Source organism: Lycorma delicatula, chromosome 7 (assembly GCF_047948215.1).
Source record: "Lycorma delicatula isolate Av1 chromosome 7, ASM4794821v1, whole genome shotgun sequence".
Taxonomy (NCBI): domain Eukaryota; kingdom Metazoa; phylum Arthropoda; class Insecta; order Hemiptera; family Fulgoridae; genus Lycorma; species Lycorma delicatula.
In genome coordinates, this window is record NC_134461.1 from 88,409,494 (window position 1) to 88,423,997 (window position 14,504).

The window sequence follows — 14,504 nt, forward strand, 5'->3', positions numbered from 1 at the left end:
TTGTTGGTGTATTTCTGTAAAAAAAAGTATTTTTAATAATAAAATAAAACGATAAAATTGTAGTAATTATTTGGAGAATGAATTGTTTTAATTTGGAATTATTTTTTAAGACTGGTTTTTTAAACTTCACATCCCAAATTAATTTCCTAGCGTGAGTAGATAACTGTGGGCACATAATCCAGTGTAAGCAGTCAAGGTCAAGATGTTAATAGATAAGGTCAAAAGTAACAAAATTTAGGTTGGTTTTTTATGGTATGACTAACTTTATTCCCTGGTGCCCTCTTATCTGTTATAATAGATAAGAACTGTTATTCCCTTTTGATAAAATTACAAAAAATTATGTACATATATATATATTTCCATAGAAAATTGTTTCAGTTTTCTTTTGTTTTATTTACACCCTTATAATTCTGTAACTGTTTTAATTAATGTAGAAGCTTCCATTAAAGAATCTTAGTTCAGATCTATTACAAAATCGTTATTAATTTATGTTAGCTCATCTAATGAATGTGTAAACAAATTATTAAGCTATTTTTAGTGCATTGAATGTATTTTAGTAGACTTAAAATTTAAGCTCGAATCCATACACTTTCAGATGATTTTGTGATAGTTTAATTGACTGGTGCTGCCATTGTTTCATTTTGACATCAACTAATGTTATTATGTTTTGTTTGAATTAGGCATATATTCTTATGTGTTTTTCATATGTTTTATTTTTAATGTTATTCAAAGTGTTAAGAACTGTATAAAAATCCAATTGCTATCATTTTACTGTTTTATTTTATTAAAAGGTTAGATAGTATTTTTATTTTTTAATAATGAAAATGAAGACAAGAATGGCACAGAGTTTATAACACCTAGATCGCTGAAAATGCTTTCAGGTTGGTTTATTATGAAGAAAGTGTAGCTTATAATAATTTTTTCTGTATGTTCTTAAAATAAGTATTACTTACATTTCATATTATTTTGATTGAAGGTGGATGCGTGTATGTAGAGTTTCAGATTGTTGTTTGTATTATACCATAATTAATTAATAATTAGAAATACAAATCAAATGACAAGAACCTAAACAAGTGCTGTTTGTAGGAGTTTTCCTCCCAAAATATTTGTTGATTTTTATAACTATTAGTTCGTTGAACTTAAATGTATCACAAAAATATAATTTATAGCATGAATATATAGGATGATTCAGAAGCAAAGGAAATCATTTGGGAACTGATTCTAGAGCATGAAATATGGAAAACAGTTTTTACAGACATATGTTCAAAAACGCTTTGTTATAGAGCTGGCTAATGAAAAATTTAATACAAATTTTTTGTTTCTGCAGTGAAATTAAGTCATACTAAAATTTTTCAGTTGTTATATACAGGGTAAACTTGATGGTTATTATGTTTTTTTAAATTGAAAAATCCAATAAAACAGGTCCCAGAACTGTCTCCTGTAGTTTTCATGATATCAAACACAAAACAGAAAAATGTGGTGACGTAAAACACAGCTTTTTTAGGTTTAAAGTACAATAACTTTGTAAAATGGTGATTAAATGCGTAAATTTTATTAACAAAACTTGTCGAGAATGTAGTTCTGAGAAAATTAAAGTAATAAAATTTACGAAAAAAAAATTAACTTTTATTATTAAAAACAGAACAATTAAAACTTCAGAAAAGTTTTATGAATCTATAAAAATTAAAAACTGCTGTTTTTAGTACAATAAATTTAGACCTTTTAAAAATTAGGTTGGCAATACTAACTGTATGCTTTGAAATTAATTTGAATACTACTCATTGTGGTTACGTGTTTAATAATGAACACTAGGATGTTTAGTTGTTTTTGACTTAATTTTGGTTGTTTAATTATTTTTGAGATTCTAGTTATGTAGTATTTTTATTTTTGTTGTACTCTAAACTGTACCTACATTTTTCCAATTGAATGTGTGTTTAAAAAACTGAAATTCTGTTTTGAATTCTTTGTTTTGAAAAATGCTACTTCTCTTCACTCCTACATGAACTGCTCAACATTCCAATATGGATGACATGATTACAGACTTCATCCATATCATGTTCTGATATAAAATGCCTTAAAAACTTCAGTATGACTTCATTTCACTGGGGGAACTGAAATCCAGGCCAAATTTTTCACTAGCCATAACTCGTTAACAAAGCATTTTCAGATATATGTTTGTATGAACTACTTTACTTATTTTAAGCTCTAGATTCAGTTTACAAATTATTTCCTCCTTTCTCCTGAATTATTGTATAAAGGTTTATATATTAAGTTCTTCAAACAAACCAGCTGTCTAATTAGACAGATGGTTTTCTGTGAACAGATGTTTTATTGTATGTATTAATTATATTTCAGATATTAATGCAAACTTGTTGTATGAAGCATTTCATAAATGTAATAAAGAAAATTCTAGAAAAGTAGTTTGGAATAAATCATTTGAAGAAATAAAAAAACATATTAAACTTGATTTAAATGGTAAGTATCATGTAATTACCAAATAATACCCTTACATTGAACTCATAAGAACCTTTAAACAGGAAATTTATTTCTTCCCATTTTTATTCATACCTATCAATATTTATAATAAATATTTTAAATTTCCATAATTTTTTTATGATATAAAGATTAAGTTAATTGGTTAATATAATATTGTAAAAGGATAACTGCTTCAAAATGTTTGAAAAAAAGATAATTTGCTGTTTTTAACATTTTGCATGTATTTTTCAATTTGGACTTACATTTGAATATTAGAAATAAAAATAGGAGCTTGTTGACAGAGAAAGCTTGTTGATAGGAGCTTGTCGACATTTGGAACACAAAATAAAATTTATTGCTTAATTTCTGAATTTTTGAAACCTTTTTCAGATCCCATGCGAAATGTATGCAACAATGGTTTATTTTAATTTTAATTTATTTTTTTAATGGCTGTATCTAATTGAATAAAGAAATTTAAACTTTATTGTTTGTGTAGAAGTATCCCATTGATTAGAGTGTATTAATCCAGGGTATATATTCAGATGGACAAATAGACATACAATCCAGTCATTTATGTAGGGCTGTTTCATTTCCCATCTTGAACATTTTTGTTTTTAAAAACTATAATTCTGTGAGATTTCGCTATGACTGAAATCTCTCTTTGCAGCAGCAGTATTTATTGGTCCTTTAATAATCCTACATTATGCAATATATTTTACTTTTAATGCAGCAGATAAATACCATAATCCCTCTGCACGACAAAATTTTCCTGTCATCGGGTGATGTATTTTTTTTTTTGTAACATTATTTTTGTTCATCAGAAGGAAATTAGATTAATGAATACAATAATAAAAGCATTTATTGTTATGTTACAATTATAAAAGTTGTCATGTTATGAGAAATGGTTTTACCAACTCTGAGAGTATTGTATAGAAATTACTCGATATACCCACATTTGTCTTGTACTATAAATTGTTAAACTTTAAATTGTAACATACGCAGGTATATTTTAAATATGGTACTGTATTATGTTTCAGTTCTATTTAGAAATGACAGTTCAATAATCCAAAACAAGTTTCTAATCTAATCAAAGACATACCTATACTTTTGGATAGAAATTATTGTAGAATGGAAGCTAAAATGATTGTTACCATGTGTGAGTTAATGCGATTTCTGGAGTGCAGTTTTTTAATCTAAGTTTTCCAGCTAATGTACTTGTATTTTCTTGTGAACATACTTTATCAGTAGGATATCATTCTATGTGTGTAATTATGTTATAACAATACAGTAGTAATGGTGGTAATGATGAAAATTATTAAATTTATTTTAGTTAATTCAGACTGGGTGATATTTCAGTAACTACTTCAAAATTAGATTGTAAATCTATTGCCTAGAATTTTCAGTGGAATTTTTTCTGTAAGATTAATTATTTTAATATTGTGCGAATTCTAAGATAGTTCTTTTAAAGTTATTATTAATATACATTGAATAAAACATGCACTATTGAATTTATTATGTGCAAATTATTAGTTTTCATGCGAATAAAATGTGCACATTTATTTAATTAAAAATTTAATGAGTGTAATTTTTTCTAACCTAATAGTGCTTTGCTATATTGGGGAAAAGTCAGATTTGTAATTAATATTAAGCTGTTGTTAACAAACTTCTTTGATTTTTAATGCATATGTAATCAACTTGAAGGTTATCTTTGTGAACCTGGTGTAGGATGCATTGTGTTGTAACATTTTGTTGAATCTTTGAAATTCTACTGATAAGTATTTTATTCTCTGTTTTATCTTATATATTTTACACTTATAATTGGTAATAAAGATTTTTATTGAATTTCTGTTTCTTATTCTAATTCTTTCTTTTTAATGCAAAAGAATTTCTACTTGTCTTTCATAATTTTAAAAAATTTTTTAAATAAAATGTATTTAGTAATATGAACTAAATTAAAATTGTTTATTTGAACAATTAGTTGGAGTAGTTAGTAATAAATAATTCATAAGCTAATTACAGCTATTATGAGTTGAATTAATTATAGTAACGTATTTGGTAATTGTGTTTTGAGTACTGCTCAACAGATATTCCTTCCCAAAAGCCCAATGAAAGGTAGGTTCTCTTTATCATGCAATTGTATTTTTTTTTACCATACACCCTTTTTATTATATACACATTAAATCATGGAATTTTAGCAGTAGACAAACCACTACCAGTTTATTGACTTGGCGGCTAATTTGTCAATAACAAAAGTATTACACTTGATGTAGATTGTTTTAAAAATTTAAGGTTTGCTTAAAAAAACACCTTGAACGACTTCCTTTACAAATCTTGATCTTTAATACATAAATTTTAATAAATTTAAAAATAATTTTTTATCACATATTCTATGTTTATTATAGTATATTTTAATAATTTTGTAACTATTTTGTAAAAACTTGTCTATTTATTTTGTCAACCTAGTCTTCTGTATTTCCTGTTAAAGAATTAAGAGATCCCCTTCAAACAAACCATTATCATAATTATTGCATGCTATTATGACTAATTTTCCTGTTTTAGTTGGATTTTTAAACCCAGTTTAATCCTTTTTTAGTAATGCAACTTTTTATTTTTCATTCCTCTGTAACTGCCAAAACTTTGTTCTTTGAATATCCACTGTTTAAATAAATTTCATTATGGTTATAGATTTTTTTTTAATTTTGTCTAAATTTGATTATCTCAGAGGATTTTATTTCTGTTCAGTTATACTTTCCATAGGTTTAACTCGTGGTGTTTCCTTTAACGGTAACAGTAATTTAGTTTTGAAAATTATGCTGAAATATTGTTATAGAAAAAATTTGAACTTCATTACCACCATCAACCTGTTTCAAAATATTGACAATTGTGAGATCTTTTTTAAACTAAAAGTTGCATGGTTTCCTCTTAAAAGAGCCATTTTTTTTAAGTCTCTTTATTCATTATTAATGTATTTATGCTATGTAGTTTTTTTGTGTTTTACTGAAGTGCATCCTCAGAATATAAATCACTGTTAATATAGAACATAAATCAGCTGTTTCTCCTGAAAGGACATGTAGCCAATGGTTGAAATTTAAACAAATTTGATTTATATTTAAAAAAATAAAAAATACTCTTTTCATTTAAAAAAAGGAAAAAGCCTTTTTCTTTTGGATTAGGTTATGAATAATAAAATGATGAAGCCATTATTTCTTTTTTTGAAGAAAATATTTTTTTCACAAAAAGAATTTTGTGAAAATCAAATTTAGAGTGGCTTATTATGGTTAATAAGCTTACTATTACTATGGCTTATTGTGAAAATCTAAATAAATGGCTTATTTTGTTTTTTATTAGGTTTTGTAACTTCTGTCAATCTGTATTAATGCTCATCAACTTCCCCATTGTGCGTTCTGTAGGCTTGACTTTAAAATATCTTTCATGAGAATTGCTCTGTGTATATTCTGTTGAGGTAAAACCATTTTTTTTTTGTAATGATTAAATTTCTGTTATATTAGTAATTCCTACTTTTTATTTTATAGTTTCACATGCCATCATGTTCATATTTTTTCTGGCCTTGAAAAAACAGACATCTACTAAAACTGTTTTACTAATCTCATGAGAAGATATTGACCACATCGTGTTGCTACAGTTTTACAAAATAGTCTCTGTTTAAGAGAGTATTGTAGAGATATGTAAGAGATTAACTTATTCTATTTATTCTGTCTTCTGATTTATTTTGTACCACACAAATGATATTAAATCTATCCTAAGAGAATAGGTTAAAATTTTATTTACTAAAAAATAAATTTAAACAAGTTTTGATTAACTTATTTTTTATTCTCCCTTGTATATGAAGCCTCTATTCTCAATTTAAAATATCTTACTAGAATTATGTATTAAATTTGTGGGGTTTAATTTTCTTTTTTCATTTTATTATGAAGTGTGAACTGAGTTGGTAAAAACCAGAAATCTATTTTTCATCAAGAGATAGCACTAGAAGCAACCCATGATAAATATTTTCATTGCAGATATATCACAGTAAAAATTTCACTCTTATAACTATTCTTATAGTTATCTTTTATAATCTATGGAAAACTGTGCTGTAAAATATGAAATGTCTTGATTTTACTAGTCCTCTAATTGTCGTGTTTGAAAGATAAATTTAAACCTAAATCTTTCTAAAAGTTCAATAATTCTATGTAAAAGAATTTTTCTGATTGGTATAGCAGTTCCTGAGTTTTAAGTAAACATAAGTAGAAACGTACCTAAACTTTATTTTATATATATATATTTTTTCTTTTTTTAATAAATTTTTCTTTGTTTTACTTAAATATTTTTTATAAATAATAATAATAAATAATGGAGGCGCCTTCCTTGGTAAAATATTCCGGAGGTAAAATAGTCCCCCGTTCGGATTTCCGGGTGGGGACTACTAAGGAAGGGGTCACCAGAAAACTAAAAAATAACATTCTACAAGTCGGAGCGTGGAATGTTAGAAGCTTGAAAAAGGTTGGTAGGTTAGAAAATTTAAGAAGGGAAATGGGTAGGATGAAGGTGGATATAGTAGGAATTAGTGAGGTTCGGTGGGAAGAGGAAGGCGACTTTTGGACAGGTAATTTTAGAATAATTAACTCAGCGTCAAATAATGGGCAGGCAGGAGTAGGTTTCGTGATGAACAAGAAGATAGGGAGGAGAGTGGAGTATTTCAAGACGCATAGCGATAGAATCATTGTAATAAGGATAAAATCAAAACCTAAACCAACAACGATTGTTAATGTCTATATGCCTACAAGCGCCCATGATGATGATGATGATGAGGTAGAGTGTGTATACAAAGAGATTGATGAAGCAATTAAACACGTAAAAGGAGTTGAAAATTTAATAATAGTTGGAGATTGGTATGCAAGCATTGGAAAAGGCAAGGAAGGAAACATAGTGGTTGAATACAGGCTGGGCAAAAGGAATGAAAGAGGGGACCAACTTATAGAGTTTTGCACGAAGTATAATTTAGTAATTGCCAACACCTAATTTAAAAATCATAATAGAAGAATATACACTTGGAAAAAGCCAGGCGATACTGCAAGGTATCAGATAGATTATATCATGGTTAAGCAAAGATTTAGAAATCAACTTGTTGACTGAAAAACTTACCCTGGAGCAGACATTGATAGCGACCATAATTTGGTGATAATGAAATGTAGATTGGGGTTTAAAAACCTGAAGAAAAGGTGTCAGATGAATCGGTGGAATTTAGAAAAGCTTGAGGAAGAGGAGGTAAAGAAGATTTTTGAGGAGGACATCGCAAGAGGTCTGAGTAAAAAAGATAAGGTAGTAAATGTAGAAGAAGAATGGAGAATGTTAAAAAGGAAATTCTTAAATCAGCAGAAGCAAACTTAGGCGGAATAAAGAGAACTGGTAGAAAACCTTGGGTTTCAGACGATATATTGCAGCTGATGGATGAACGTAGAAAATATAAGAATGCTAGTGATGAAGAAAGTAAAAGGAACTATCGGAAATTAAGAAATTGGTAAAAACAGGAAGTGCAAACTGGCGAAAGAAGAGTGGATTAAAGAAAAGTGTTCAGAAGTGGAAAGAGAAATGAACATTGGTAAAATAGACGGAGCATACAGGAAAGTTAAGAAAAATTTTGGGGTACATAAATTAAAATCTAATAATGTGTTAAACAAAGATGGTACACCAATATATAATACGAAAGGTAAAGTCGATAGATGGGTGGAATATATTGAAGAGTTATATGGAGGAAATGAATTAGAAAATGGTGTTATAGAGGAAGAAGAGGAAGTTGAGGAGGATGAAATGGGAGAAACAATACTGAGATCTGATTTTAAGAGAGCATTAAAAGATTTAAATGGCAGAAAGGCTCCTGGAATAGACGGAATACCTGTAGAATTACTGCGCAGTGCAGGTGAGGAAGCGATCGATAGATTATACAAACTTGTGTGTAATATTTATGAAAAAGGGGAATTTCCGTCAGACTTCAAAAAAAGTGTTATAGTAATGATACCAAAGAAAGCAGGGGCAGATAAATGTGAAGAATACAGAACAATTAGTTTAACTAGTCATGCATCAAAAATCTTAACTAGAATTCTATACAGAAGAATTGAGAGGAGAGTGGAGGAAGTGTTAGGAGAAGACCAATTTGGTTTCAGGAAAAGTATAGGGACAATGGAAGCAATTTTAAGCCTCAGATTAATAGTAGAAGGAAGATTAAAGAAAAACAAACTAACATACTTGGCGTTTATAGACCTAGAAAAGACATTCGATAACGTAGACTGGAATAAAATGTTCAGCATTTAAAAAAAATTAGGGTTCAAATACAGAGATAGAAGAACAATTGCTAACATGTACAGGAACCAAACAGCAACAATAACAATTGAACATAAGAAAGAAGCCCTAATAAGAAAGGGAGACCGACAAGGATGTTCCCTATCGCCGTTACTTTTTAATCTTTACATGGAACTAGCAGTTAATGATGTTAAAGAACAATTTAGATTCGGAGTAACAGTACAAGGAGAAAAGATAAAGATGCTACGATTTGCTGATGATATAGTAATTCTAGCCGAGAGTAAAAAGGATTTAGAAGAAACAATGAACGGCATAGATGAAGTCCTACGCAAGAACTATCGCATGAAAATAAACAAGAACAAAACAAAAGTAATGAAATGTAGTAGAAATAACAAAGATGGACCACTGAATGTGAAAATAGGAGGAGAAAAGATTATGGAGGTAGAAGAATTTTGTTATTTGGGAAGTAAAATTACTAAAGATGGACGAAGCAGGAGCGATATAAAATGCCGAATAGCACAAGCGAAACGAGCCTTCAGTAAGAAATATAATTTGTTTACATCAAAAATTAATTTAAATGTCAGGAAAAGATTTTTGAAAGTGTATGTTTGGAGTGTCGCTTTATATGGAAGTGATGGAAAATCGCAGTATCTGAGAAGAAAAGATTAGAAGCTTTTGAAATGTGGTGCTATAGGAGAATGTTAAAAATCAGATGGGTGGATAAAGTGACAAATGAAGAGGTATTGCGGCAAATAGATGAAGAAAGAAGCATTTGGAAAAATATAGTTAAAAGAAGAGACAGACTTATAGGCCACATACTAAGGCATCCTGGAATAGTCGCTTTAATATTGGAAGGACAGGTAGAAGGAAAAAATTGTGTAGGCCGGCCACATTTGGAATATGTAAAACAACTTGTTAGGGATTTTGGATGTAGAGGGTATACTGAAATGAAACGACTAGCACTAGATAGGGAGAGCTGCATCAAACCAGTCAAATGACTGAAGACAAAAAAAAAAATTCTTATAAATAAGATATGTGAAACAAAGCTAAGAATGTTATGATACTTACGATGGCTGTCCAGAAAATAACTTATGTTTTGAAATAAAAAACCAACCAAATAAAAAAAAGAAATTTTATTATATTCATCTGAAAGGGACAATCATAAACTATTTTTCATATACTCGCCATTTAAATTGAGGTACATAATGAAGCACAAGCTTTTCAATTCCTTCTCTGTAGAAATCTGCTGCCTTAGATTTTTGGCACCCATCTTGCACAAAACCTGTGCAAGATGGGTGCACAGGTAAGTTTTCCCAATACAATTTCATGCAGTAAACTTCTTTTGAAATTTGGGGGAAATGAAGTGAGAGTTGCGTAATTGTAATTCGATGATTTTCACAAATTTTATAGTTGATTTTCATCATCAGTTAATCAGTCACAAGGTTAAGCTGACCAATGCAGTCCTAATCATGAACATTGGTGTGGCCATTTTTAAACTGAATGCACCGCTGCCTCACTCCACTTTCACTTATTATTCCATCTCCGTACACCTCACAAAGTTGTTGACGAATTTCAATTTGTTTGAGGTTTTTTGCCAGTAAAACCCTAATGACTGAATGCACCTCACAACTTGCGGGATTTTCTATTGAAGTGCACATTTCAATAATTCACAATGAACAAAGTAGAAAAATCACAGTCCACATGCTATGACTGCTTGATGTGTACTGAGTGTAGAAACGTTTTGATGCCACGATGGCGGCTCTATCCCCACCCATCTCCACGCTAGATACAAATGTAAGTTACTTTCTGGACCACCCTTGTAATAAAAAGCAAAACAATTAGAATAAAGAATGGGTAATTGAATTCATATAGTCAGGAATTAGATTGATTGAATACGGTGTTCTCCATTTCTTTATCCATAAGTAATTTTCAGTCTCATTTATGCTACATCTTCATATGAAAATTATCTTGAAAGTATTGGCTAGTAGAGTACTCTGAAATCTTTCATTCATTCAGAAAAAGCTGACAATGGATTGCATAACATTCCTGGCTATGCCAGTCAAGTTATACAATTCATTTTTGAATTTTTTCAGTTGAATCATTTTAAGCTTTATTTGTATCTTTATGATAAAATAATTCCTTTAAATTGAAAGACTAACCAAAATTAAGAATCCTTTATTTCATGCTTAAAAAAATTTTTATTTTTGGCTATATCGTACTCAAGGGGAAGCATTGAGGTAAAACTAATTTTTAAGAAAGTAATTCCAAAATGGTGTTATTAGATTTAAAAAATAACTTTTTAAAATTATTAAGATATAAGATATCAGATATTCAAGATTCTAAATAAACAAAGTTGTAATTTTCTAGAATGGGGATGAACATTTTTGGATAATTTTTAAGAAATAGTAAGGGCTATCAAAAAATTAAGATTTTTTCATTTTAAATGCAATGGATATCATGTGAGATGCACTTACATGTTAAATAAATTAAAAAATTATGTAAGTAATGTTTTATAATGGTTTGAAGGTCTATTGATGTAAAAAAATAGTTCCAAAAAAACTCTCATAAACTTTTTTTCTAAATCAATATATAGGCAAAAAAAAAAAATAATGTATGAATTATATAATGAAGTCATTTTTTGGGAATGGTGTGTGAATATTAAATAAACACTTTTGGTAATTTGTGATCTTGATAAAAAAAAACTTCAACTTTTATAAGAAAAACTTTTAGCTAAAGTGTCCCAATAAAGATTTGAAATTTTATTTCGGCCAAAACACCGCCACCCCTTTTTACAATTTTGGCAAAAATGTAATATTTTCTTTTCCTTCAAAGGTAGTACCTGTCTAGAAAGTTTGAAGAAAATCACCAATGGGTCTAGAATTATAAGACCAAATATAGGTCATATATATGTACATGTGCACACACATCTTTCTGACAAAAATAGATTTTTTGGACTTTGGAGCATTGAATTCCTTTTTTTGCAGTTTATCTATAATTTATTTAAATCTATTTTTTTTATTTTGTTAAAATATTTTTGTTTAAAATGTTTCCTTTAGGCACAAAGCTTTAAAAAGACCAGTTTTTTTAGATTTTTTTGGCCAATCTGTGTGCTACAGCAGCATGCACTGCTATACCTGGGAAAGTAATAAGTAAGCCAAGGGTTTGAATTTCAACTTCCAACTGCTGCGATGCAGTTTGATTAGTGTATAGGCAAACATTAATGTGTTGCGAATTTTTGAACTCGGCTGACATAATTTTTGGGCTGTTTTATTGTCTATGTTTTTTTTTCAATGCTTCTCATAGTTACAAAAGTTGGTTGAATATTGTGAGGTTTGTCTTTAATATTCTTTTTATCAGTTTCTTTTATTGCCTACAAATGTTTAGTGTCCATTATTTATAATATTTGATCAGCTTTGTTACAGTAAATAATTTGTAAATGATAATTGATACATCTAGGTTTCATTTCTTCAGCTGTTAATAATTCAAATACTGCACTTTAAAGAACAGTTTAAAATACATTGATGTTGCTGTTACATTTAATTGCATAGCCATTAAAGAAAAAAAAACAACAAAAGAATATGTGAATGGAAATCAGTAAAATGTCAAAATTGGTAGTAAATGTAAAGTTATAATCACAGGTTTTGTGGAGTAGGATGGTTTAAATAATAAATAATTAATTTTATAGAAATTAGTATATTAATAAAGTTAGGGTCGTGGGAAAGGTTTAAACTACATCTTCTTAAAATTGTTGGCGTCAAAACATTGTGATGTTCTAGAATTTAGACCTATGGAAATTGTAGGGTGTGTTGTAAGGTCTAATGCTAGTAGCCAAAGCCATATTTATTAAAACCGATTTCAGTAGATCACCAAATTTTAACAGTACAGGATCATGCTGTTGACATTTATTAGTTGGTAATTACCAGCAGTGACTAGTTTATGCAGTGGCACTTAAAAGATTATTTAAAAAAAATAAATAGATTAAAACTAATATTAGTAAAATTAGGTGGAGAGTTAATTTTGTGTAGAAGTGATGGATAAAAATAAACTAAATTCAGTAGCTATGATTTTTTTTTAATTCAAAATTTCCTGGTTTTTTGTTTGATTTAATAAAATCATTTTATTAGAGAAAAAAAAACATTTTTTCTGTTATAACATTGTTGACATATTTATTTCCTTCTTTCGTAATGCCAAATGATAAGAATTAGGTTTTTAAAATGAAAAAATGTTGGACATTTGACTAACAAATCAAGTTATTTTTATAAAGTAGTATTAATCGTGTACAAAACAAATACTATTGTGAACTTTAATTTGGTGTTAATTAGTAGATTATTAGTATTAATTATTATTGGTATTAATAAGTAGTTTAATTTGGTATTACATTAGTAGAGTAGTAATTCAATAATTACTACTTAAGAATTTAGGATTCAAAGAATTAGAATATTTGTGAAAAAATTATTGTGAAATAACTAATTTATAATTGCTAATATGAACCTTTAATATTTACCTTTAATGCAAACTTTTATGCTTACCTTTAGTTATATGAATGATAAAAAAAAAAAAAAATGAACCTAAACAATTTGAACAAACAATCCAATGTAACAAATTTCATAAAAAGCTAACCCAATTCAGTGGGATATTTTAGTTATTCATGTTAATGTATGACAAAGCTAAGAAATAGCTAAAATCTGAGTTTATACTAGAAAAATGAGGATGTATGAGATTCTGTTAGTAATCTTGTAATCATCATAGTATATCTGTTCATCTGTTATGTCAATTTCAAACAGAGGTCTGAATTACTGATTAGCTTTTTTTTAATGGTGTTCAAAGACCTCATTTAAATCCAAGTAAACAGAGTTGTGTTTAATTATATTTAATTAATCATGTTACGTGAGTTGTTTAGTAAGAGTTCAGTTAACAGAATTCTCTTAAAACAAGTTAACCAGAAATTGAATAAGAGCAGTTGTTTTGGTTGTATAGCATTTTTGTGGTTTAGTGTGATCTTAAATTAGAAAAAAATTCTAAGAAACAATATTTTAAGGTGACAAAAAAATAAATTGTTTAGTTGTGTTTCTGTTTTTTTTTTTAATGTAGAAAAAATAAATGGTAAAAATCATAAAGAATTGCATTTTTTTGAAAACCTCACTTTCTGGACTTCTAACATTTGTAGATGTAAATTTTTTTATAGATTTCATATTTCAAAAAGTAAAATTATATATAAAATTGTTTGAGCAGTTCAGAAAGTAAGGCAAGTCTATTAGTTTGTTTTATTATCCTGTGCTTTCCAGTTATTGAATTTTTAAATGTGTAATTACTCATTTTAGAATTATGTTTTGATTGCATGATATGAGATTTCCATAATATCTGGTGTAGCCTTATTTATTAGGAACTACAGGATCGTTGGTTCCTTGTAATATGAAGGTTTATTTGAGTTTCATCAGGCTAATTTGTTTTGTTAATTCAAACCTAATAAAAAATCATGTATAAGGTATGTTAAATTTTACTTATTGTCTGATTTTCATACATGTGGAAGGTAAGTTTTCTTGATTTTAATGAAACTTTGGATAAATTGTCTATCTACATGAAAACAAAATTAGGTTTGTTTCTATCATAACTACACCTATTAGGATTAGGAGCTAGCTGTATTTTACATTCTGAAATATTGAGAAAATTTTTCTGATGTAAACAGATAAAAAAAGATCTAGCTTTTATAAATTATACCAAAACATTGA

The 14,504-nt window shown here is 28.2% G+C and overlaps 1 protein-coding gene across 4 annotated transcripts in view; it reads left to right on the top strand.

The window, feature by feature from the left end:
* The window catches only part of Tango14 (transport and golgi organization 14), a 35,349-nt gene that overhangs the window by 2,132 nt on the left and 18,713 nt on the right, over window positions 1-14,504 (top strand). For 3 of the 4 annotated variants that reach the window (XR_012757203.1, XR_012757202.1, XM_075371697.1), the window contains exon 2: window positions 2,356-2,475. Coding sequence is in view for 1 of the 4 variants with exons in the window: in XM_075371697.1 (XP_075227812.1) it covers window positions 2,356-2,475 (120 nt within the window). In the remaining 3 variants the exon portion in view is untranslated. Of the gene's footprint in view, window positions 1-420; window positions 882-2,355; window positions 2,476-14,504 lie in introns of those variants that run through there. The other variant, XR_012757204.1, reaches the window with a different exon arrangement.